This window comes from Micrasema longulum, unplaced genomic scaffold (genome assembly GCF_059751315.1).
Source record: "Micrasema longulum isolate JH-2025_06_02 unplaced genomic scaffold, ASM5975131v1 h1tg000976l, whole genome shotgun sequence".
Taxonomy (NCBI): domain Eukaryota; kingdom Metazoa; phylum Arthropoda; class Insecta; order Trichoptera; family Brachycentridae; genus Micrasema; species Micrasema longulum.
This window is the reverse complement of record NW_028278166.1, coordinates 8,023-35,714: the sequence shown is the minus strand read 5'-3', so window position 1 is coordinate 35,714 and position 27,692 is coordinate 8,023. Positions and strand designations below refer to the sequence as shown.

Here is a 27,692-nt window from a genome sequence, read left to right as displayed (position 1 = left end):
AGTAGTTGACTATCTTCTAACAGCACAAGAGCTGTTTTACACGGAGTATTAATTTCGATTCATTTTAAGAAATGTGACATCAACGGATACAGTTCATTAACTCACGCAAAGTAAATACGTTTTTTTAAATAATGTGAAGCAAACGAAATGCAATTCAAATTATTGCCTTTAAAAACCAGACCTTTTCATATTGGTTTTTTGGGTGTAATATTTTTCACCAAAACTCAAATTAATCAGAATCAAACTTGATATTACGTATTCAGTTAAATAAAATTGGAAATTGAAAGTGTTAACAGGTAGTTTCCATTGAATTCCGTTAAAAAATAGAAAGAAAAAGTTTAATTTATTTTAGGTTATGTAGATACATTACGTATAAAAACTTTTTATATCGAGCATTGTCGACATTGTGGTATATGAAATAAATGCATTCTCTTAATTTACGTTAGTAAACTATTAATTTATGTTTTTTGGTTTCGGGCTATATGCTAATAAAGGTGTTTTTAGTATTTTTTACCGAAATCAATTCGAATCATTCCCTTTTCCGCACACAGTGGTGCATAGGGCACTGCATCTACCTACGGCAAGGTGTTTTCAGTTCAGAAACAATGAAATATTGCAGTTCAAAATACCTTCAGAATTTGTATCTCACGTCCACCCTGTCAGGAATAAAACCAAGAACCTTAAAAATAATAGGCGAACGCGTCACCACTAAACAACGGGGCAGACTTATCTCCACTTGATTTCCTTATTCAGGATTTTTTACCTAAGAGCAGCCATCGAGTCGGAATCACTCGTCTAGGGTTCTGTTTCTATTTCACAACTGTATTATTTATCATCTTAATCAATTGATTAAGATTATTATTTCAAATTATCTAATAAGATAATTTGAAAAATTAGCTTGTTTGTCACAGGAGGCAAAACTAGCAGTTGACAATGGAGTTCTAGTGCTAACCCTTATATATGGGAGTAAGTTTGTAATTGGAAAAAAAATTTAAATAGGTTGAACGCTGTAGGAATGCGATCTCTCAGTGAATGTGTGGTAAAATTATGTATGATAGGTGCACAAATGTCGAGATCCGTGAACTATGTAAGGTTGAGACAAGTATCATCGACATAATCAATACAGGGGTGCTGCGTTGGTTTGGACATGTAGAGCGAATGGACAGCGAAAGAACGGTTAAAAGGATTTGCTATGCAAATGTTGATGGATGCAGAAAACGAGGAAGACCGTGAAATACATGGCACGATCAAGTCTATCAAATACTTGAAGATGGAGATGTCAAGAATAATCGGAGTGCGTGCATGAAAAGATGTATGAATATAGAGGAGTGTCTGCGGCCTCGTGGTGTAGTGATAAAGATGCTTGACTCTCACATGGAAGGTTCCGTGTTCGATTCACGATGAGACCACAGAAATCTAATGTGATTTTTCATAAGCCTGGGCGTTTTGTTATGTAACTCACTACTGTAATTGGGCTTCCTGGCCTGTTGAGAGGCAAAATAAAAAATAAAAGAAAAAGAGAAGAAAAAAGGAAGTGAGGTCTGTATGCAAAGACAGAGTGATGTGGGGTTCTATCCTCTCTGCCTACCCTTACGGTGAAACGGCGTAATGGTTTGTTTGTTTAATCTTAGCGTAGTACAAACAATCAGATATTTTCCAAATACTAGAGAAGTAACATAATGTACATGTTAATCCAGTTAACAAAACATTTCTAATGTTATTTTTGCATTTGCTCTTTCATTGTCATGTTTGGAATATTTATTTATTTATTAAACGGCACAATTGCTTTTTACAATATAAAATATAACATTATATTGAGTTCAGTTATACAAATATTAAAATCAATATTAAAACATGAATATATATAAAGAAAAATAACAATAAAAATATACATACATATGAAGAAGTCACTCAGATACCAAAATAATATTAAAATTCCAAAATTCCACACAAGTCATGGTCAAAATAGCTTTGTCTTCAAAGGTGTAAAAAAATATAATAATCGCCCTAGTGAACTAAAAACAATTAAAAATAATATATCAATATATTTGTTGTCCGATGTAGAAGGACGTAAGCTGGTTGCTTGTTTTACTAGTAATGACTTAGGACTTAGGATCTAGAGATTTTGGTATTATTTATGTTTTCTCTGGATATTCATTGTTTACCTTTAAGACTGATAAAGCACACATTATGATAAAACTGTAATTACTTTTAAATATCATTATAAAATACATAATTTACTGCCTTAGAACGGGAAAGCTATCCCTAGTTAGGCATTTTAGATGAACAAACAGCAAAAATATATATGTTTACTTTTACTACTGAATTAATTTGTTGTATGAATTTGGACTTGTTAATTGCTGTAATAATAATAATAATAATAAATAAATTTAAAGTAAATCTAAAGAAATTTTTTGAACACGTGTAAAAACTGCTTTAAATGTTAATTAGTATGAATGTATTATTATTTTACGTTTTTTTCTTAATATATTCTGTGTTTTTATTTTTTTTCCTCATTTAATCGTATATTCAATATTATATAAACTCTTATAAATAAACTACTACAACAGTGTAAGTCACTCTCCAAGCACAAGAGTTAGTCTCTTTTTTGGAGTGTTACAGTGATAACATTTACTAGATGCATAAAAGTAGATCTGTATTGAATTTTTGAAAAAACATGCACATTTTATGAAATTTATTAACAAAAAAATAAAAATATATATGTATGTCGGCATACAAAAGATATTAAAAGGTTGGTATATTAGGAACATAAAATGAGTTAACAGCAGATCATTAGCATAAGAATCTTTTACAAATTAATCGTTAATCATTAACATATTACAACAGAGATTAAGAACATTTAAGAGAAGGTAATAAAGAAGTCTATGCATCTACAGGGCTTATGACCTGTCAATGGCTGGTTTAAATGGCCACTTTACACAATGTGTAACATTCAGCATTCTGCCTATATTTGAATAAATATATTGTTGATAAATTACCTGGTCCATGAAGAAGTATAGAAATTGAAAAAATAACATTTTCGGGCGTTGCCTAGTATGTACGTGAAATAATTCAATTAGATTAATCTCACCCGCATAAATAAAGGTTTCAGCTCTTTAACTTCACAAACATCAACATATGAAAGAATTGAAGGAATATAGATGTTCAAATATAGGCAGAATGGTGAATGTTACACATTGTGTAAAGTGGCCACTTAAACCAGCCATTGACAGGTCATAAGCCCTGTAGATGCTTAGACTTCTATATTACCTTCTCTTAAATGTTCTTAATCTCTGTTGTAATATGTTAATATAAACAGCTCCCCAGGGAGTTGAATCCAGTTCTTGTCTACAAAAATTTGGACAAACTCAAAATATTGTTAATCGTTAATCGTTACTATAGAACATCATAAACTATTTATAAAGGAATTTACAGACTCGACTTAAAAATGTCGATATGAGAGGTACATTCATTTCCTAGTCGTTGTATACGCGGTATAGGTGAGTGACAAAGATGGTTGGTTTGAGAAGGGTGACAATAATATAGAGTATTTTGTCTAGTTCTACGTGTCGGTATGTTGATATTTATTAAATCCAAGAGTTCGCGACAATCGAATATAGAACGAATGATTTTGTATGAAAATATTAATTCTGTGATTGTCCTGCGATCCTCCAGATACATACAGCAATTTTTTTCTATAAGAATATGCAATTTAAAATTAATGATACTCATAAATTTTCGTTGAACTCTTTCAATATTATTTATGTGAATTAAGTCATATAAGCTCACGATTAATCTAACGCTGCATATAACACTTCATTGCTGCAAAAATATCTTGATCGTATAGTTGCGTCTAATTGCTTCACCCCCTAAAACGATTTTCTATGTTTATTTATTAATGTGTACACGGCACAAATGCCTTTTATAAACATAAACATAAATACAATGAACATACAGTGTTCTATTACAAAATTATGAAATAATAAAATAACAATATATCTATACCTATTACACAGCGGTTTTATAAATGTTCTAAATAATAACTTTGGGATTTTAATACTTAACATACTTGGGTAGAAAAATAATAAAAATAAAGATAACGCGGTATATTCGAAATGGCAAAAATCATAAACCATTGATTTTGAGTTATGGATGAAAAACATGTTGTTTTTCATCAGCATATTCTTAAAAGACAATCGTGTGATGTTAAAAACATATATTTTGATACATTTTAGAGATAATTAATTTTGAAATATTTTTTATTTGTTTTAAGGGACATTGCGAGTAACATTTGATTTTAGAGGCTTTTGAAATTAACATGGCTTGTTTTTGCTTGATTTCAATTGAATGAAGTTTTGGACGCCATATTGGATTTTACTTCAAATGATCCTCTACAAGCGTTGTGATTGGTTGATGACATTTTAGGGGGGTCTGCAACTTATATTCTGCCTGTTTTAGGGTGTTTTGAAATAAGGGTCATTTTTCAACGTGTAAAAATCAATGTATTTAGGCAAGTTTTGCCAGAAATGAGATGATAAATATATGAGCTCACAAAAATATCTATAGAACTCCATATTCAACTCAATTTAGGGTTTAGCAATTAGGCGCTACTATATAAAACGATGAGAAGATTATTAATCGTAAGCTTAGCTATATTAGATCGCCAGCTCACATATTTATAATGAAATATTATAGTAAAAAACCTATTTTTAAATTATTTATTTTTGTCTTTATATTTAAATTAAATTAGTAACCTTGTAAGAAATCTAAGTCACGACCACGTGAATAATGCAATGATCCATAATTTTCATGACTGATAATTATTTTTCTCGATGATGGGTTCGTCAACTCTTTTTAAATGGTGTCAACAAAGTATTTATTTCATATTTCACGTTGAATTATTTAACTGATTGAATAAACAATGTATCCCCTACTGGCAAAACCTGTGCGATGAATACATCTCGTGAGTGACTTGCGCTGGAAAAATGGAAATCGGGTTGTGGTAGAGTGGAATTTGAACCTTGAACCTTGGTATACAATACTACCATGGGACCGCAACCCAGTTTATTATACTCATATCATACAATAAATATTTAATTTTTCGAGTGTACTGTTGATAACGAATATTTTGACAGAAAAAATTCCTACTGATTTTTAGTTAAATAATTAATCATTTCGAATTAAATTTTCATTTTCATTTTCATTTCATTTCATTTCTTTTTGCACCACAACAGGCCAGGATGCCCAATTACAGTGGTGAATTACATTACAGAACAACCAGGCTTGAGAAAAATCACATTTTTAATTTTCGTGTTCTCACCGGGAATCGAACCCGGAACCTTCCGTGCGTGAGTCCAGCGTCTTGACCACTACACCACGGAGGCCGCCTTTGTACTTTGGATAACAGGGTGTCCATAATTTCAAGGTTTATTGCTTTTCCATCTAGAGTAACGTTCAATCTTCCAATTTTTATACTTCTTCTTGTACCCGGTAGTTAAGGTTTCAGCTCTTTTTTTTTATATTTATTTATTTACAATTTTAAAAAACCCGTTAGGGTTACATTAGAAATTTAATATTGTCTAGTCATTTTATGTCTCGTCTAGTCTAGTTAGTTCAGTCATCATGTGCTTTTTCAGATTGATTTTAAATTTGTCTCCAGTAAAAGTTTTCAAGTAGTAAGGTAAGTCGTTGTAGTGTTTAAGTCCATTATGTAGTATTTTTTACTGTCCTGTGTTTGTCTTTGCTTTTTTAATATGATAGTGTTGTTGTTGTCTGGTGTTATAATTGTGTGTGTCAGCATTTTTGACTAATATTATGTCGTCGTCTTGTATGTTTCCAGTGTTATTTTGTGCACAATTTTTAAGGTCTCAATTTTAGTCAAGTAGTTTATGTCAAACTAGTGTGTTTTTTTGTACAGTTCAGTCGTAGAGGTCAGGTAGGGTAGGTTGTATGTTAGTTTAAGAATTTTATTTTGTTGTCTTTGTATTCTTGTTATGTCTGTCTTGTTACCAGTTCCCCAGAAGGCGATCATGTAACTCAATTTACTTTTGACATAGGCTTCGTCCAACATAATTTTTTCCTTTCTTGGTATAAAATCTTTAATTTTGTAGAAGAGGCTATGTAGTGATGCCATTACTTTAGTGAGTCCGTCTATGTGTTTTGTCCATTTTAATTGTCTGTCCATTGTGAGTCCTAGGTAAGTCACATGTTCTAGTTCTTTAAGAGTTTCGTTGTTTATTTTTATGTTCATGTTATGGTTCTTCTTTTGTGTTTCTAAATGTTCTTATTACTTATTTACTTCACAAAAGTCAACAGATGGAAGAGTTGAGGAATTGTGGATTTTCAAACATGGGCAGAATGGTGAATGTTACACAGTGTGTAAAGTGGCCATTTAAACCAGCCAATGACAGGTCATAAACCCTGTAAATGCCCAGACTTCCATATTCCCTTCTCTAAAATATTTTCTCTCTGTTGAAATCACTCCCTAGGGAGGAAATCCTGCCAGTCTGCAAGCATTTGGACTCACTCAAACATTGTTGAATTAACTTTTAATCAATTTGTTGAGACATCTAGATCTTAAAAACACCTTAATTTCCTTTTAATTTATTTGCTGCAAAAATTCAAAGAGCCCAATAAAAAAACTGACCTTCTTAATTTTTTAATTTTTATTTTTCTAACTAATACTTCCCGTTAAAAGAACGGTTTTTTAAAGTGATTTAGTATAAATAATATTTGAAAGTTAATATTTATTAATAAATTACACGAGAATTAAAGTGACCTCTTCGAGATGGTAAAACGTTCCTACAGTAAGCACGTGTGGGGTGTAGTGTGCACGTGTGGAGTGTTGGGTCTCATGGCGTTCGTGCTCCTGGTCGTGCACAGAAATGCAGGTGCCGCACGTGCGAGGAGAGCAGTGCCGGCTATCTCTATCGAGGATATTAATCCTTCTCCGCACGCCTTCACAACACACAGGTAAAATTATACTAATTAATTAGTAAAATTAGTTTCGCATTGTATTAAATAAATTGCCTATGTTTTATGAATGTATGTGAGTGTATGTGCATGGGTGTATGTACATTTGTGTGTATGTATGTTTGTATGTATATATGTGTGTGTTTATATATATATATATATATGTGCTTATATATGTGTATGTATATATGTATATGTGTGTATGTGTATGAGTTTATGTATCAAAATGTGTATACGAGTAAGTTTATATTTTATTAGTCTGTGCTTTATATTAACTTCTAAACTATTGTCGTGTATTAAAATGTAATTGCCTAGCTTGGAACGGGGTATGAACCCTTGTTAGCTGGGCAAAGGGAACATAAAATTATATTTATGATAAAATTTATAAATAAATTAATAAATTAGTGATTGTGACATTCCACAGAAAAATTCAAAAAAACATCTCCGCAAATAATAGTGGCACAACTAAAAAACACGTTTTTACTGGAAAGGAGTTACGCACACACCTTGTAAACTTGCATTTATTTGTAAAAACAAGGCGCAACTAAAAGTTCACTTACTTCTGCCATCTCGCTTTAAATGTTTTCAAAAATAACAATGGCAAAATGATCATTATTTCACCATTATTTCTTGAATTTGAATATAAAATACGAGTATACAGTGTATTATTAATATTTTTGTTTTTAAGGCCAGATAAATGTTTTAAAGAATTAGGCCATTAATTTTGCGGATAGTAAATAAATTTTGGAATATTTCAGCATACTTAACACAAAAATGTCAATATTGGACTTATGCCATTATTATTGCTCGGATGCGATCTTGTTTTCACTATCCGGAAGAAAGAAATAGTTGTATAGATTAATTAAGTTCCTATTTCTGGCTAAATTTTAAATAAATCAAACAAAAAAATAATTCCTTTATACATCAATTAAAATTTATTAAAAACTGAAAAACGGCGTGACGCATGTGGGAAATTCAGAAATAATTACCGAATGAGAATGAAAATGTATAAATTAAATAAAATATTCGTGTATTTCTTTTAGAATTGTTTATAAAACTCAGACCTTCAAAGCAAGCAATTGTTTTTGACAATCGAAGTTCACCCCACCCTTCCATAAAACTCATAAACTTTTTGTCATTACAAATTAAAGAAAATATAAAGGCTCAAACGTGGGCAGCCTTATTAATATTGTAGCACTGATTTAAAACACCGTTTATCATTTATTTTTTTGTAATTTATATGTTTTCCTAAAAGTATTAAAAATTAAATAAACAGTTAGTTGTAAGACGTCACTCCCCATTATGTACACAAGAATTGATTTTTTCTTTTACGTAATGGGAAACGTTAATGTAAATATATGTATTTAATTCATATAAAAATTGTACTTATATTTCGTGGGTATACTGGCAAAAAGCTTTAACTCTCAAATCCCTGTTTTGAGAAATCAAGCAATTAAGTTTTGTTCCAATTTTACTCTTTTATATCTTATTTAAATAAAGTAAGATGTTAAGTGCTCATTTAAGAACATGTTTTTGATGTTTCCGTTTTTAATTTTATATTAAGTAAATACTAAGTTATTTAAAACTTTTAGCCTGAATAAAATACCGGGTTTACGACTTAACCTTAAATTTATTTTTTAAAATACAGATTTATGAAACTTAATATGACTTAGTGTATTTTGCCAGTTTGTAGAGCATTAAAAACTTTACAAAACTGCATCATTAGGTCAAATCCTCATATTTTTGAGTTAACGTTTTTTGCTAGTACACCCACGATGTGTTATCTGAATAAAAGCTAAATAAATAAACTTACGCTTTTAATAAACTACCTGGAGATTAATAGTAATAATGTTTATTTAGCACAAATAAATAAGTTTAAAATATTTTTTTTCTGTTTAATACCATTGTTAAAACTATGTAAGTATTTGTATGTAATAGATTACTCTGGAATGTCTGCTAACTAGTTGCAACTTGTTTTAAGGCAGACAATCTGTATAAGGAATAAACTATTTACCAGATCGGGTTGTGGTCCCGTGGTTAGTGTCTCGGACTCACGTCTCAAAGGTCCGTGGTTCAGATCCCACTCTACCCCAACTTGATTCCATTTTCTAATAGTGAGTTATTTACAACTCGTTGAAAATTGCCCAAAAATTAACTATTTGGGTAAATAATAAAAAATAAGATTTTTAATTTTAATTTAAAAAAAATAAAATTTAAAAAAACCCCAGTAATTTTACAAACCCAAGACTTACAAATAATATATAATATACGTAGACTAACTAGATTAAATTATTTGTTTCACAGTCTTCGACTGTTGTATATTAAATTTATACATACTTAAAACATTTCTGATTTGTTTTATTTAGATTGCCTACAGATGACAAGTTCATGTGTTCTGTCGGCAACGGCCACATAGCCACTGACGTCTTCAGCACTACGGTGTTTATGAATGGCCTCTACAACGGAGCCAAAGGACTGAGTCACAGAGCCAGAATTCCGTCCTGGGCTAACATCAGACTGAACTCAACCCTTGGAGAGGCTAGTGGGAGGGTGGCATACACCCTGGACACCAGGACAGCTGCCTTTCAGGTGCACGTCGACAGAGATTGGTCAACTGTGGAACAGAAGATCTACGCTCATCGATACTACACCAGAGCGATAGTCAATCAGATAACTATTACAGCGAAGATGAGAGCAGGTGATTATTGAAAAATATCGTGGTTTTTCATATTATCCATCAAAAAAAAAATCTGATATATTTATAAAACAAATTTCTGATGGTTTTCAGATTTATGGAGGGATCATCATAACAGATACGTTGATTTGAGCTTTATCCCGGGACCGGATTCCGATGACATCAATTTTGAGAGCCCAGTCTTGAGCAAGGTGCAAAATAGATTGGTCTGGTCTACTTGTGGGAGAACAAAATATACTGAAGACAAAGTATACCAGGAGACAGGAACAGAAGTATGCGCTTACTGGACTTTGGCACCAAGTCACCTTGTAGTCCCGAGGAGAGGAAAAGTACTCCATACCTTCGTAATGACTGCCGATACCAACAAAGAAGTAGCCCTCAAGGAAATGGATGATAGTAAGGATATTATCATTACTGCTATTGAATTACTTATTTTCGTCCACTTCGTTTTGTTTTGCCCATTGTGTCCGAGATCTCGAGTTCAATTTGTCGGGATATTATCCCGTTTTGAGGTTAGTTAATTACAGTTATTTAGAATTATGTTCGTCATAGTATCATAAATGATACGCGATGTGGGTTAGATTGGATATATGTTTCACCGAGTTTATAAGGTAATAATAATTTGTAATAAAGAGCTTTAGAGATTAAAGATATTAAGTAAAGTAGGCAAGTGCGATTAAGGGAGGGAAGAGGCATACTAGTGTATTTATTGTATTATATGTATAATGCCTAATTTATTATTGTTGAAATTAATTGGGTGCTACATTTTTAGTACGAATTTTATACGAAATATTCGAATATGTGTGAGAGTCAAATCCCAAAAATTTAGTCGTTTTGAAAATGTAAATATTCTAGTGTAACTATTTTTTTAGTAACTGTTAAATTTCAAACACCGTTGAAAAGTTTTTGTTGATATTTCGTTATAGATGTTAACAGTTTTACAGGAAAAGGACGATGATCTATTTTTCAAACATAAAAAGGACTGGAGGAAATTGAACGATGTTGGAAGTATTGAAATCGATGGAAATCTACATTTGGTGAGAAATAATTGTATTAGCTACTACTTGCACAAATGAATTTACTGCTATAGATATACCTTTTCCGTTACTAATTAAGTAAATACACATAACAGGCGTAAAATTGATGCTACTTCAATTTGTGGATAATTGCCTTCCTTCAGAAAAGGCTTAAGAATACAGTCCTGAAGAACTCTTTTGAAATATATTTTTTTCCTTAACAGGTTAATATGCTTTTCCAAATATTAAATTCTCTCGATTTGATAAACGAGAGATTTGGATCTGCAAAATTCGTTCTGGTTTTGGTATTACATAATTAATGCAATAACTTGATGGTGGCGAAAGAAAATATGGCTATTGTAGAGATAGAGTTTAATGTAAAGAAATACATTCTAAAGCTAGGGGGCGCTGAATATGAGTGCCGTTTGAGTGATTACTTTCGGCCTCCTGCCGATTGCAACGTTCCACGTAGCTCCGCCCACTCTTACGTCATAACTGGCACCGCAGTGACATCTCTTGAGCAATGAGAGTCATTACTTTTCAAATTCTATAAAAGCCTCGTAAGTACATTTATCTAAGACCTCTCATTATTGTTTGACCAGAAGTAAAGTGATGTTTATTTTATGTTAGCCTAATAAGTGTCAATAAATAATGTATCGTCTCACATTAACCGCCTTTATAAAATATGACAACTGTTCATACGGATATTTTGTTGGAAGGCACCAGAATATAATCCTTAATATTAACCTGAATTCTATTTACCAAGGACATACAGGACTTGTAACACATGTAAACAATACTACTTGTGACTTGAGACTCAATATCTAAATAATACCTACTACTTGTGTATTTTACTGATTACCAAAATTTAAACTACAGTAGAACTCCAATTATCCTAACTCCGACTATCCAAATCACTGATTACCTGAATCGTTTTCAGAATTTCAGAAAAAAAATAAGACCGAAACGTACTGCGATTTGCAAAATAACGACTTAGCTGTTGTAACGGATGATGACAGTCGAACAGTTTACTTTGATCGAGATGTTCAGCAAGCAATGACTTTCATTTACAGTACGGTACGTACATACTGTACTAATGTACAGCGCTTGTAACTACGCTTAACATACAAAAGTGTTGCATTTTAATTAAATTTATTAAAAGCACATTTTTCATTTTTAATCATTTATTATAATTTTCAGCATAAATACTGTAATTAATTAAAATAGACCATTTTTTCGGAAAAAATCCAATTTTCCGAAGGGGGTCCGGTCCCAAGTGACTGGGATAGTTGGAGTTACACTGTTCAAACATAATTCTTAGCTTACCCAATATATTTGACTTAATTCTAATAACCAATAATGTGTTGATTGCGCAAATCACATCTTTGCAGGCTAAAACAGTAAATGCTATTTGGTATTATCTGCGAAGTTCGCTGCCTTCGGTACATTCAAATCAACCACAAGGACTGTTCTACGGATTAAGTCCAGGAGGGCTTTCAAGGGGCGGTTTACTTAAAGATTATGAAGGTAAAAGACTTTTATGTAAGATTAACCTCCATGAGTCATACATATCATAAAATATTATAAAACCGGTAATAACTAACTAACTAACTAACTAACCATCACGCCATTTCCCCGGAGGGGTAGGCAGAGAGGATAGAACGCCACACCACTCTGTCCTAGCACACTTCCTTTGCTTCCTTCACATTCATACATCTTCTCATGCACGCACGTCGATTATTCCGAATTTTCACATGACCACTTTCAAGAATTTGTTGTACTTGATCATGCCATGTCTTTCTCGGCCTTCCTCGACTTCTACAACCAGACACATTCACATCATAAATCTTTTTAGCCGTTCTTTCATCATTCATTCGCTCCACATGACCGAACCATCGCAAAAGACCTTTCTTAATTTTGTCGATAATGCTTAACTCAGCCTTGCATTCTGCTCTAATTTCGACATTAGGGCACCTATCATACATTGTTTTTCCGCACATTCGCCTGAGGGATCGCATTTCAACAGCATTCAGTCTACTTTCGTCCCTTTTTTCCAACTCCATGCTTCGCTTCCATACATTAGGGTTGGTACCAGAACTCCATCCACCGGTAATAAAATAATATAATATACAAAATAAAATAACTAATTAAAAAATCTAATATAATATATATATATATTTATATATATATATGGAAATACAGATTCTCGGTATATGTCTAAGAGACAGAGTAAGAAATGAAAAAATAAGACGCCAAACCAGAGTTGTGGATATCATGGATCGAAATTGAAATGGCAGTGGGCAGGACACTTGGCGAGACAAAATGATGGCAGGTGGACAACCAAATCAATAAAGTGGAGACCATGGGCAAACAAAAGAAGTGTTGAAAGGCCACAGAAAAGATGGGTCAACGACATTGCCTCTATTGCCGGTAAAACGTAGAAGGTGAAAGCGGGTGATAGGAAGGAATGGAGACGTTTGAAAGAGGCCTTTATCCAGTAGTGGAGAGAATAAGGCTGAAGAAGAAGAAGAAAGAAGATATATATACGAGTATATACAAGAACAAAACTAATATTTGAAACAACACAAAACTAAACGTCCCAATATTTTTTTCTATTATTAATAGTAACGAGTCATTAAATTTTGATTTTTAACAACAAAAGAAATCAATAGAGCTAAATTGATTACTAAAATTTAAAAAAATATTTGATGTTTTTTCACGATTATTTCCAGGCCACAATTTCTGGGACACAGAACTGTGGATGTTCCCACCAATCCTGGTGCTGCACCCTGATCTGGCCTCCATCCTGCTGCGGTACAGGATCGCCCTGGCTCCAGCTGCCGCGGACCAGGCAGCCTCCACCTTCAACAGGGGGATCAGGTGAGATTGTGAAAGCTTCCTCCACACACCCGAAACTGTTCTGAAGACTTAGACGAGGGTCTTACATTCAGTTTCGCCCATACTTAATACGATGAAAAATTACGAAACTGTTTTTTTTTTCATCAAACAATGTGCGACAGAACTGGACCAAAAACACGTCAGTTTGACATAAAGTAGCCCACGAAAATAAGGACGGTTAATATTGTACACAAAATTGATATGGGAAACATAGAAGACAATGACATCACATGGTGACATACAACACAATATTAGATTAAAAAAACAAAGACAAAGGCAGAACATTAAAAAATACATACTACACAACGGACAGTATTTTGAGTTTGTTATTAAGACGATTAGCACCACAGGAATAAAAGAAACTATTTTTTTTTTATATTTCAATCTAGATGAAGGCATTATTGAGGAATGTATATTAGAAATGCAGGCATTGACGGGGCAAAACATTGTCATCGGCTGGTTTAAGTAAGCATTTTACACACTGCTTACACAGAAAAATTACACAAATATTAATGAACTCTAGGATTTGATACTTTAGGATGCATCGGAGCTCCTTACCAGATAGAGGTTGACAAAAAAAAAACTATGTTGATAATTTGAGCATGTTTATTACATGTTTTATAAACAGAGTAACAGAAAAAGTAACTGTGTAGATGATTTACTTGAGTGACTGAGCACTGAACTACGTGGTGTAACTGTTTATATGAATGTCCAACCAAGAAACTAAAGATGCTACTGCTTATAAACAGAAACTGTCCATTCGTGTATTCATTTTACTTCCTAGTGGGGTCTTAAGGTTGTGTACTATTTATTTTTCTGGCTCTCAGCAATTTAATATCCGCGTGCGTCAGCACTTTAATATCAGTGAGTAATCAGAAATTTGTCATTAGTTATTTTAATGTTTAATAATCAATTGTTTACACTCGGGAAATGTGTGATTCAATTTCTGCATTATCCTTAAGACGATAGTAGGTTATATGACAAGAGGCATTGATTTCCGGATGAATCCTTCAAAATAAATGCAGTATGGTGAATATTAGACAGGGCGTAAAGTGATCATTTAAACCAGACAGGTCACTGATTTTGCCAATGCTATGTTTATAAAATATTTGTCAAAAAGTCAAAACAAATGTATTTAATAGATGTTAGTAAATAATTGTACATAGCCACATACCGACTTTTCTATGTCTACCGGTTTCAAGACGTACGTACCCGCCTTTTCGTCAGGAGACTAATTATACTAACATGCAAATTCCACTGCACACTTTCACCAAAGTAGTTACACAAAAATAAAACATGTACATATTTTTACTCAAGAGATCATGTTATGGAAGTCTGCGCGTATCGCGCATTTACAAGGCTTATGACTTTTTGATTTAGATATCCGTGGGAGAGCGCGTTTACTGGTCGGGAAGTGACGCAACCATGCTGCCCCGAAGTTGCAGATTTTGAGCATCACATTACGGGGTGTATAGCGTATGCAGCAAGGCAGTATATCTCTGTCACCGGAGATGAACAGTGGTTGAAGGTAATCGATTAATAAAAAACGGCAAAAAAAGCAGCAAAGAAGCGGCAAAGACCGGCATTTTTCACAAATTATAATATAAGAAATTTTATTAAAAATTCTAAGGATAAAACAAACAAATTAGAAAAATCAGGGGTATATAAACTAACTTGCCACGATTGAAGAGCATTTTATATAAAATTAGAATAAAAGAACACTTGAGATTTTTCAATAATAACAATTTTTCGGAATTTGCTTTTTGCGGAAATCAAATAATTTGGAAATCCTCGTAATCAAAAAAGCCGTCAAACAAAATTGAAATATTATTAATAATCAATTAAATTTCTAACCCTACCCACTATTATCCCCTCCCCTACTCCTACCCCTACCCCCCCATAAACACAATTACCCCCTCCTCTATCCACTGTTCACTGTTTCTTTTACGTATGTATATTTAGTCATTATAATATTTGGCTGATTTATATAGCGCCATTTTTGTGAAAAATCACCTCAAGGGCGCTTTACAATTGTATACCTAAACTTACATTCTAAGTAAACTAAAGTGATATACTATATTTTCAGATTTAAAATTGAGGGTATGATAGTCTAAAGAAGTGGGATTTTAGTTAGGATGTGAACTGACTGGGAATGTCGATGATTCGTAAGTTTGAAGGCAATTGGTTCCAGGCAGAGGGGCTGGCAACGGCAAAAGCACGATCTCCAAATCTAGTGTTTGGGGAGCGCCGGATTTCGACAAGTTTTCTTCTTCCAGAATCAAATGCTGACCTAAGAGTAGATTTTCTTTGACATGTATTTTCCCTAATACAAAGGTCCGATAGGTATTTTGGAGCCATTTCAATACTGTCCAGCAAAGCTTGTATTTTATTCTCTCTGGGCTTTTTAAGCAGTGCAAATCTCGAAGATTTTGTGGGATGTGAGAATATTTTTTTACTCTCGTAATAAGCCTTGCTGCTGCATTGAAAACAGATTGAAGTTTATTAGTTTAATATTTTGAGAGATAACCCTGAAGAGAGCAACGTGAGTTGCCGAAACTAGTCGGTTGTGATAATAAATAAGTGGTTTATAAAACAAAGTAATTTTATTTATGAGTTGTTTCGTATTCAATAATTTGATTAATATTTTTTGTAAATTTATTGTTTTTAAAATTTCAGGATGGTGGGTGCTCAATGATAATGCATATGGCAGAATTTTGGGCATCGCGTGCAAAATACAACGATTCTTCGGGTTTTTACGATATAAAAAGTAAGATTTTCATTTTCATTTCATTCATTTCGCGGATAGATAGTTCGATGTACTGACTGGTGGGTATGCGGAAATTTCCTATTACCACTAAAATATTGGACGCTAACATAAGTTGTGCCCGTATTTGGCATTTAGTTTCAAAATGATAAAGTAAAGATTATACGTCACTTGAAAGGTTTGTTTTTACGTTACAGATATTATTTTATTTAATTAAAAGGCTTCAAAACGGAATGTCAAGTAGATAAAAGTAAATTTTTTTTACACCGCCTTCTGTTCGCGTTCAATCGAGGAGAAAACAAATAAGGAGGATACATTATTGACTAATTTGTTGTAAGAGGACAAATTACAACAACTTAGGCGATAATATGTTTTCCGTATTCTCCTTTATTCTCCCAATTGAACACGAACAGAATGGGTGTTGAAAATGCGCATATCGAATAAAATAATAAATATTATTAAAAAGCAAATACAGTATCTTGTAAAGCAAAAAAAAATACTTCGAATGATGTGTAACCTTTACCATTACGTTTTACTTTTAACGCATATTTTTTAATTTGAAGATTTAGATTTAGTTTAAAAGTTAGTTAGTTATTTTATGCTATAATTACGATTAAAAACATACTGTACCAAATATAATATACTAGAGTTCTAGTATAAATTCATAGAAAGAGAAAAAAGTTCGTCTTACGTTATTGAGATGATTTATTAATAAGTTTTACATAAATGCATCCATTTGTTTACTCAAAACAATTGATTTATTTATTAAGATTGTTTATTTATTAAAAACACCATACATACATTATTTGATTACAGAGACACAGTTTATAGTGACACAACCAGGAACGACCCATTCCTGTGAACCTGTCCCGATTTACTAGAAAATGCATTTTGAGTCGGGGCACTTGCAATGCATGCATAAACACACATGCACTTGCATACACACACACACACATACATATTTACATATATATATTAAAATTTATGCATAAATATTAAGCTTATTTGTTTCATACTACAAACATTATCATGAATTATATTACTTATTATTTTTATTTCTTTTGCGTTATACATTTATACCTATACTGGTCATTCACCAGTTATTCCACTTAAATTAAAAATATGTTTTTTACATTGTCTAAATTTATTGAATGTACATCGTATAAGTTGACAATTCTGTGGCTCGGATCTAAAAATGCAAATGTCGTTAGTCGAAATTTTGGAGGAAAATTATTTTTTAGCTATTTTGAAGCGTTGTAATGGACTGTTTGATGAGTTTATTAACGAATAGTAATTAAAAACATTACCACATTTGCAAGGGCACATGAAACGGTTAAACGTGTATAGTTGTTTAAATCGACATTGACCCTCTACAAAATGTTGGTAAGAAAAAAAATTCATCTGGCATTGGCCCCTTTAGACCCATGACACAGAATAGTCAAATGAGCCGAATTTCTCTGGGTATGAACTAAACTAATATTTATGTGCTGCCTTGTTCCATCGAGGTGATGTAGTGTTGCCTTTCCAATTCATGATTTTATTTACCAATATACTAACAATACTTTCACTGTGACTAGATCAAATTAGAGGCAGATAATAGATAAAACCCCGTCACCGAGAGGATACGTATCAGTTGATCTGCATCACCAAAATGACCGAATCATTTAAGAAGTTCAATTGAACGAATGTATCTTTAGCTCATTCGGCACATTTAGGTCATCGTATCTCCGCATCTTTCGCATCTTTGTATCATTTGATAATTTAAATCTCTCGTCTTCTCTTGTTATTTGTGTCTCTAGTTAGTTTAGTTCTTGAGTAGTGTGATGTTACTATTATTGATCGCGCCACTTGCCCGTTAGCAGTTGCACGCTCGGAAATTGCTGATTCGCGGGATGCGTTATCTTTTGTTTACACTAAATACAATGATTGCAATTCCTACCTTATTCTGGGTTCTGGCACCTTTATTGCTGATACTTCTGTCGCGGCAGTCAGAATCAGATTCAATCTTGGTGTCGGGAAGGAGGGGCACTTGACGAATTATACACACAGTAGATTTAATATTTATTGATGGAAAAATATATTTTTGCGATCGCGGTGAGAATATGAGAACTCACATGTACACACGGTCGGTTCAGTTGTTGTTCTGGCGCCGGAACAATATAGGTACCCACGGTAGGAAAAATGCAACATCTTAACCAGGGTCCCGTAGGTAGTAAACAAATCCGAACGCCTCATCCTAGCAAATGTGCTATATATATCAATGTGTGCACATAGATTCAATATGGCGTAACCAATTATTATACTATATTCACACCTCTAGATTCAATTGTAGTAGATAATAACGTTGACATATGCGGTGTTTTGTATGAAGGGCGTCGCGTCAGTGAAGTTGAAGTAATTTTTCAAATAATCCAAGTACATTATGTTAAACGCTTCAGTTACAATGGACTTTTCTAGCAGGATTATACAAGTAAATCCACTCAGTTTATGTTTTCTACTGTTTTTGTAATTTGCTATTAGAAATTAGATTTTTTTTTAAATCTCGCGCGCGGCAAAAATTAGAGCATAAATTGTAGAGCAAAGTTTCTTGAAAATGTATGAAAAAAATCATAAAAACGAACTACTTTGAATGATGTCACTAGTTCTTTCGTTTGTTACTTGTACGTGTGAGTAATTTTAAAATACAGAACCAAAAAACCGTGGCGATGATAATAGGATATAAACATTTTTTTTTTCATTACTTATGGCTTAGTTTGATAGCCGATCAAAAAAAATATTTCAAAACCGCTGAACTTCTTTATTATAATGTGTTCGTTATGAAAGAATATCAATATCCAACATAGTTTTTTATTTAAATTTCCAAAGTTTCGGTGAAAGATGCAATGAAAGTTAAATTCAATCAAAATTGCGGTTTACGATATTAAAAATTATGAAAGTAATTATATTTTTTTACATTTTTTTTAAGTATGAGCGAAACTGATAGACTCTCGGTCTTTAAAATGATCATTGGGTGTGTGGAGGAAGTGCTTTCACTGAATATATAATTCAAAATAAATTGTGCAACCTTATCTGTACCTCGCTTTATTTTTCTAAATCCTCATTTAGACACGAGTAAAAAAACATTACGTGTTAAAAAACCAATAATACTTTTTTTAATGCAGATTACAATATTTTTCAGATGTGATGGGTCCAGACGAAGACCACAGCAATGTCACCAATTCAGCTTTTACTAATGTGGTTGCCGGATATTCCCTATATTTAGGAGAGTGAGTGTTAGTTAACTTACTCATTTATACATCAAATTAATTTCACTTTCTCGAATTTTTTTTTCACCTACTCGGAATAATACTTAGAATGTCGCTTTGTTTTTAAAGTTAAGCTCCTTAAAGTTGTAAATAACTTGTGGTAAAATATGATTTGAACTTCAAATCTTTGATCCATGAGTCCACAACCCAACCTCGAAACCACAACCTGCGACGCAATCACAAATGATTATCGACGAGCTTTAAAACATGTTAAACATTTGAGCGATCTCATTGAACAATATATATATTTTTTATTTTTTATACATCATATAACACAAATTATTTTACAAGTATAATACGTTGAATTACATTCCCAGGAGTAACAACAACTCAATTCGGGATATAAATAATATTCATATTTATAAAATAACACATATATTTATAACTAAATGTAGAACAACAATATATACGCCTAAAACCTTTTCTTACACAAGCAGAATAAATATATTTAAAAAAAAAACGCTTTTAAGAATAAAAAAAAGTGGTGAATCTACTAAGGGAGATAAGGTCATTAACATCACATGCCATGCATATGATGCTGCCATAGTGATGATGAGAATATATCCATCTCAGTTAGTAAACATCTGTCAAATCATAAAATTTCGTATAGTACAATGAATACATGATTATTGGAAACATAATTCGGATATACAAAACGTGTGTCAGACCAAATCATGGTGTATACAACATGCCTAAGTTATCACGGTCATAAGTCAACGCTCGTGTCAGTTTTTTTTGTTTTCTTCGTAAATAAATACAGTTGATTGCCGAAAAATCGGTGTTTATTATGAAAAATAATACAATATATTGCATTTGCAAAATAGTAAGGAGCATCTAATACAAAAAGTGAAAATTAAATTACAATTACTTTGGCGACTGCTTTTCTTAGCATTTGGCTTGCCAACCGCTGACTAAATGTAATAAATAGCATGATAAGTTGTGAATAAATAAATAAAACTTTACAAAACGAAATTATTTTACTTTACGAGTACTTACAGTTTTGGAACATTTTCCATATTTACACCGGTGAAATTCAAATATGTGATTGCGCAGCAGGATTATGCATCGCGAAACGTAAATAATTTGACATTTAATATTAGGTGTTGCCAAACATCAGGTTGAATTGTGACAAGTGACAATATTAAAAAATATAATAATCCCGATCGATAACTTTCACGGATGTTCCATTGTGATCGCAAATACTATAAACAACCACGATGAGAAATTGTCATCACGTCGCTTATTAGCACGTCGATAGTCATTTGTGATTGAGCTACTGGTTGAAACTCCCAGTTAATTCATTAAATAATTAAAGACGTATATAAGATATTATAAAATAATAAAAAAACATTAAATAGTATAATTATTACTTCATGATGACTGAGTTAGAAATTGAACCAAGCAGCGATCTAGATTTAGTAGACACATTGTTTTATTTTTCATAGATTTAATTCCATATTAACATTGACCACAAACGATTTCACCAATCTACCTATTAAAAATCAGGAAAAAAAATAGTATAATACTTTATTATGTTCACGATCTTTTCGAAACTTTACTTAACTTTATCGTGTTTCTAGATATGCCACGTGCCTTTGCGGATTTTCCCAGGAAAAAAGGGCTCGTTCTTGGGCCAAGATTGCTGGTGCTCTAGTTCTGCCATACGACCCCAAACTAGACTACCACCCGCAATTTGAGGGGTATATTCGCCCCAACAGAATCAAGCAAGCAGACGTTATTCTTCTAGGATTTCCATTGCAATATGCCATGAATCAGTACGTACCGTTTTTTTGTTTTGTTTTAATCATAGCGAAATAAATTGTTCATTTGATACTGTTTATTCTATTTCAACCTAGATATGATAGAAAAAAAAAGCCATACAACTGAACCATATCAGATGAGCCATCTGACCAGAACCATTTATAAGAATGCAAATAAAGCACCGAACATGGCTCCTCATTAAGTCTGTTATGAGGAAGTTTTTGATTGCTCTTGTTACAAATTCACGGTTTCTTCGACCTTAGATGGAGGTCTCCACAATTCTTCCACATTCATACATCTTGTCATACATGCCCTTCGGTTCTGCCTGCTTTTGACATGACCAGACTGAAATGTTTTATTTGTCTCACCATGCCACATCTTCCTTGGTGGTCCTCGTCCCACATTACCATCCGTTTTCGCCATGTACATCTGTTTTGGAATTCTTTCGCCACCCATTTTTTCTACATGACCAAACCATCTCAGAGACCCTTTCTTAATCTTATCAATTAAACCTATAATTCATCATTCGTAATCTTGTCGTACATTGATTTCCCACACATTTGTCTAAGAGCATTTCAAGCGCATTCACTCTGATTTCATCCTTCTTCTGCTAATTCCATGTATCATTTCCATACATAAGTGTTGAGACTAAAACTCCGTTGTGCACTCCCAGTTTAGCTTCGATTGACGTATTTTTAATGGAAATTATTGTGCTTGGTGCGCCGTTTATTTTGTTTCCTGCATTCACTCTCCTTTCAACATCTTTCTCTTCCATCTCTTGAAAACATCCTTTCCAGATACACAAATACTTTTACTTGATTAACACATTCGTTGTTTACATTTATAATGCGATCAGTAACTCACTTCCCCTTTCAAATACTACATATTTGACTTACTTTCGTTCATCACCAATTCGCTCTCCAGGCATACAAAAAAGACAAACATGTCATAAATAAATTCTTGTGGATAAAAAATTTCTGTGTTGATCACTTTTGAACTTCTAATAATCACAAGTTTCGTGTACAGAATTAAAACCAATTTTAAATATATTTAAAGCATTGACTTTATAAATTTACTGCAATAAAGATAAAAATATTTTTTGAGAGGGGAATATGGAAGTCTAGGTATTTACAGAGCTTATGACTTGTCATTGGCTGGTGTAAGAGAGGCCACTTTAGACACTACGTAACATCCACATTTTCTCAACTCTTCCAACTGATTTTCGTGAAGTAAAAGACCAAAAACTTTTATTAATGTAGGTTAGATTCATCTGGGTAAATTATTTTACCCACTCGGCAACGCTAACAAACAAACATTAGGACAAACTTAAAGTATTGTTCATTAACTTTGTTGTCAAACATTTTGAAGAGCTTTTTAGGTAATTAAACCACTTGTATTGGGAAATTGAACTATGAATGGATTGATATAAACTACTTTTCTTGGTTTGGAATTGGTGTTCGTCTTTAGCGAATATACAAAACCGATGATTGTTTTAGATCAACAAAGGCTAACGATCTGAACTATTACGAACGTGTGACTAGAGAAACTGGTCCTGCTATGACGTGGAGCATGCATTGTATAGGTCACCTAAAGATAGGAAATACAGATCAAGCAAACCAGCTCTTTACCAAGAGTCACCGAGGTTATGTAAGGGAACCATTTAAGGTAATTTAATAATTGGATTTTACTTATTTGAGAATAAAGAGCTGTAATGAAGAGTAAACGTGGAGAAAACCGATCGAATTCCATCTTGTCACATCTTTAAGTCTATGATATTCACATTTTGGTTAAAAAATAAACACAGGGGATTCTCCCGTAAAATTTGCAATTTAGTTTTGTAATCAAAATTAATAAATAAAGTTGGACCCAAAAAGGAGCCCTGTGGAACACCATAAAAAGCAATAAGGAGTACCGTATTTTAATTTTCAAATCGGTTGAAATGATACACTTTTAGAGGACATACTCGTAAATAAATAATGAAGGTAAGTTCGTTTAGCATTGATAAATTTTGTAACAGTTGTGTTGTGTGTTTGCAGACGTGGACTGAATATAAGAAACCTCGAATAGGAGCAGTCAACTTCCTCACAGGAATGGGTGGTTTCCTTCAGGCCATTATGTTTGGGTATGCTGGAATAAACATACATTTGGATCGGATGGAGATTCTTAATCCAAAACTTATACCAGAGTCTACGAGACTAAAGATTACTGGTAGGTAGTTTATGATTCTCGAAAGATTAATAGTGAAATATTAGGATTAATCATTAAAAATTAAAGATATTCACTCGCACTAACTCTGACTATCTCAACGGATCAGGCTATTGGACTCATTACTTGAATTGAATTTAGCGTCAGCAGTCGCTGCTATAAAAATCATTCAACATTTTTGATCTGCCCTTGTAACATATCTTGTGGGGCTATGCAAGTTTGACAATAAACTCGTATTTTTTATTTTTCCTTTTTTGTGGAATTATCTATCGAATGCGTGGGTCCGTTTATAGATTGAATGAAACCAATGCTTCCCTGAAAATTTGACTTCTAAACAATCAGTACCTATTTTTTTTATATAAAAACATAAACTATAAGTTAAATAACCATTTAGGTAACTACAAAAAATGTTTTTTGTTAATTTGTTATTAATCGTAGTAATTTAGGTAGATTTAATATTAATTCTTTGATAAATTCTAAAAAATGCGCCAAACCCACACAACCTTTCATCTGCGCAGTTATGAGCAGATGAAAACGCAAGTAAAATTAATTACGCTCTATCTAATTCTGAAATAAGGAACTGCGTAAGTCAGTTGGTTCCTATTAAGCGGTCGTTCAGTACTGAATTCACATGTCCGCGCAAGCGCTAATTGAGATCTTACATGCCCTGTGGAAGCAGTTCTAACAAACCAATCCACGTTAATTTTTTATGTATTCATATATATATTATGGCTCTTTTATAACAGATTTGACACTTAAATCGATTGACACGGATAGTACTCGTATTATTATATTGACTATGAAATATTACTCTTTTGTGCTGATATTAGAATAAAAAAATGCTTTTTAAAGCACTTAACTCGAATCGCTGTGTTGGTAGGTACATATATTTTTTTTAAAATTCATTTATTTAACTTTTTGTACATAATGTTATTTGTACATTGGCGGGCTTATTGCCAAATGGCAATTCCTTTCAACCAACCAATAAAATAAAAGTTTTATTTTCATAATTCAAGTTACAGAACATATTCAATGACAGGGCATAAGCCCTGTAAATGCCTAGACTTCCATATTCACTTATTTAAGGTATTCTCCGTCTCTGTTGTAATTTGTTATTCAATAAAAAATAAAGATTAAAAAGCTAAAGATATATAAAAATAGAAATAAACGTATTTATTTATAAATTACCTTAAATCAAAACTATTGCTCTATGCGAAAAAGGAAAAAAAAGGAAAGTGGAAAGGAGGAGAAATAAAGGAAGAGAAAGGATATGTTTCTTCAGACGTGAATTAAACAGAGATAATGTTGTAACATCTTTGATGGTGGATGGGAGATGATTCCACATTCGAGCTGCATGGACACTATATGAGTTAGAGAAGAAAGAGGAATTGTGGATGGGTATTAAGAGAGTGCCTTGAGAATTAGAACGAAGAGGTAAACCATGAACTGATAAGCGTTGAATTTTTTCACGCAGGTATATAGGAGCGTTAGGACTATGAAGTACATTTTACCTTATACCAAATGACTGCTTCCCTAATCTAAAACGTCACCGCACGCTCCTGCTATTTAAGTACTAAAAATGTTAATGTATTTTATTTTTTTAGGAATTCATTACTTGGGGAGTGTATTCACGCTCGATATTCACCAATCCAGTATTTACCTAAAAGTGACATCTATAGATGAAGACAGACCCTTAATTTTGAAAATGAATAAAACAGACATACCATTGAAGAATGATACATTAGGTACAGACGTTAATAATTTTATTTTAAATAGTACGTGTCTTCAGTCCTAAAGTTAAATGCAAAATCAAAAAGTTTCATTTTGAAAAAAAAGCAATAAAACTTAGAATAACAGAAATTGAAAATTAAGTAGGCACTTATTGGCAAAGATTAATCTATTTCGACTCGATGGCTGCTCTCTGGTAAAAATCATGAATAAGAAAATCGAGTGGAGTTGTTGATTGCCCTGAAGTATCGATTTTAAATGTTTTTTAAACTGTGAAATTTCATTGTTCCATACTGGCACCCGAACCGTAAGACAATCACCTTACCTTCATGCAACAAATGATCGAACCATGCTGCATTCGATTTGCCGATAAAATGCCCTATACACCAGTGATATAGGGTAAATTCATCCTAATTAATGATAAAATAAATTTATTTATGGTCGGTGAGAATGTTTGATGCTACGGGAAACTGTATATATATTTTTTCTTACACGCTGTAAAAATTATAGTATTAAATTGTACGGCGAAGTTTTTTTGAAAATCTGTAAAAAAATCAATAAAATGATAAAAAATCATTGAACGACGTCACAAGTTTTTCCGAATCAACCAATGATGGATTTCTGATTTCCAATCCACCAACCAGCAGAACTCATCGAAGAGAACTAGTGACGTCACAGGCGGAGTAATTTCAAAATCACAAAACTTTAAAAAAAATCATACCGCTGATAATGCAATGCATAAAAATATGTTTTTTTTATTGTTTTTTTTTGGCTTTGTCTGATTACTAAAAAAAATTAAAATGTAAGAAACCACTGAATTTCCTCATTAAAAAAATGTAATAGCTACGAAAAAAAAAACAAGTTATAAATGAGCGGGGTCGAACCTTCGCCCAAAAGATCTCTGATCTGTAAGTCCACCACAACCTGGTTTAAATGTAATATCTATACCTTAAAGCTGAAAGTCATATTTTTTGCAAAATTGCGTTATTAATGTCGTTTTGTAAATATATTCAGATTCTAATGATGCTTAAAACATTGGAGTCCTTCGGTATACCACTACTGAAATAGCTTGTTCTAAAACACTCATGCTTTCAACAAAATTCAACGGTTTACTGGTATTAAATCAGTGATACCGAATAAATTTCACAGATTTCAAACTACCTCTTACGCAGCGAGGGATTTTGCACAAGATTAAGTCTTACGGTCGTAAACAACCATATTTAACCATTATGTCATTTCTTTTGCCGTTAATTTAATTATTTTACTTTGCTTTTTTCACATACTGTTTACTTTCAATAACTGTTTTGTTGCTATTAAAATCGTGTCTTTAAATTTATATTTACCTATTATTTTTATAAATAATGAATGCCACGTTATTTAATGTTTTTGCCTAAAAAAAGGTTTTGTAAATACATTGTTTTTCATTCAATATTCTACATTACTTTTTATACTAAAGTCCGAGGAGGAATTAGGGCGCGAGCCATGCAGTTAGAACAAAAAACATTGAAGTCCCATAGTTATTTGATAGTCCATACTTCAAATATTGTTTTCTTACATATTCTTATCAAAATCATATCCTGAAAAATCCTGAAAAACAGCAATAAATTGTGTTTTTACTCCGAGAGATACATTCGAAACAGTTTTACAACTTCGAACGGCTCTCCTGAACAATTTTCCAAATGTGACTTCCAGCATTTCAGCTTTAAGGTACCGATATATAAACTTAATGCTCTGATTTGTGTGAAGCAACACCATGAACTTGGCGTAAAGTTACGCCTAGGTATAGTGGTAGAATACGGATGGGAATACAATTCTTATTATATTGGTAAAATAGGGGTAGTATTATTACGGCCACTATGCCTAGACGTAACTTAATGCCAGGTTAATAAGTAAGACCATAAATTGCGTTTACATTATATTGCGTCATAGCTTTATAGAAAATTTTGCTTCCAAATGTTATTTGCCAGAATTTACCTATTATTAAGATTTTTTTACTGGTTAATATAATCCTTTATGTTTTCAGTGGTTTTAGCTGGAGGTGGACCATATGTAATACGAGGCAAGGTGTCTAAGTGTCCTATGCCTTTGGACCTTATAGGGCAATTTAATAATCAAACAACAGAAGCTACATCCTTCAAGTAAACTGAATAAGCTAAAGAAGTAACAAAGGAAGCTACTTCATATGGGTAGATTAAGGAAAATACTTCCTTCAAGTCAAATAAACACGTAACTCTATTTAGAGAAGCTACTCCCTTTATGTAAAATACCTGTTGGGTGGAATACCCCAGCCCTTATTATTAGGATGTTTATTATTTTAAATTAGTGATATGTAAATAAATAATAAATAA

At 32.6% G+C, this 27,692-nt stretch overlaps 1 protein-coding gene across 3 annotated transcripts; it reads left to right on the top strand.

The window, feature by feature from the left end:
• On the top strand, positions 1–27,692 carry LOC148277814 (protein-glucosylgalactosylhydroxylysine glucosidase-like). 3 transcript variants are annotated; one of them, XR_015823363.1, is made up of 15 exons: positions 1–110; positions 6,698–6,972; positions 9,339–9,670; positions 9,761–10,063; positions 10,604–10,704; positions 12,075–12,210; positions 13,416–13,563; positions 14,962–15,109; positions 16,258–16,348; positions 19,524–19,617; positions 21,231–21,425; positions 22,908–23,076; positions 23,448–23,619; positions 25,221–25,361; positions 27,368–27,692. XR_015823363.1 is itself a non-coding variant. In XM_088232352.1 (15 exons), the coding sequence occupies exons 4-15, from the start codon at positions 10,058–10,060 to the stop codon at positions 27,484–27,486; spliced, it is 1,506 nt and encodes a 501-aa protein (XP_088088478.1). In that variant the 5' UTR covers positions 1–110; positions 6,698–6,972; positions 9,339–9,670; positions 9,761–10,057; the 3' UTR covers positions 27,487–27,692. The 3 variants fall into 3 exon arrangements, 2 of the variants coding, with proteins under 2 accessions (XP_088088478.1, XP_088088477.1); XM_088232352.1 differs by having other exon boundaries at positions 10,612–10,704; positions 19,524–19,611; XM_088232351.1 differs by having other exon boundaries at positions 19,524–19,611.

Coding starts and splice junctions, on each gene's coding strand:
- LOC148277814 (XM_088232351.1), top strand. CDS start 6,788: ATGGTAAAACGTTCCTACAGTAAGCACGTGTGGGGTGTAGTGTGCACG. Junction 12,211..13,415: donor TTTACTTAAAGATTATGAAG/GTAAAAGACTTT, acceptor GATTATTTCCAG/GCCACAATTTCTGGGACACA. Junction 23,620..25,220: donor TACGAGACTAAAGATTACTG/GTAGGTAGTTTA, acceptor TTATTTTTTTAG/GAATTCATTACTTGGGGAGT.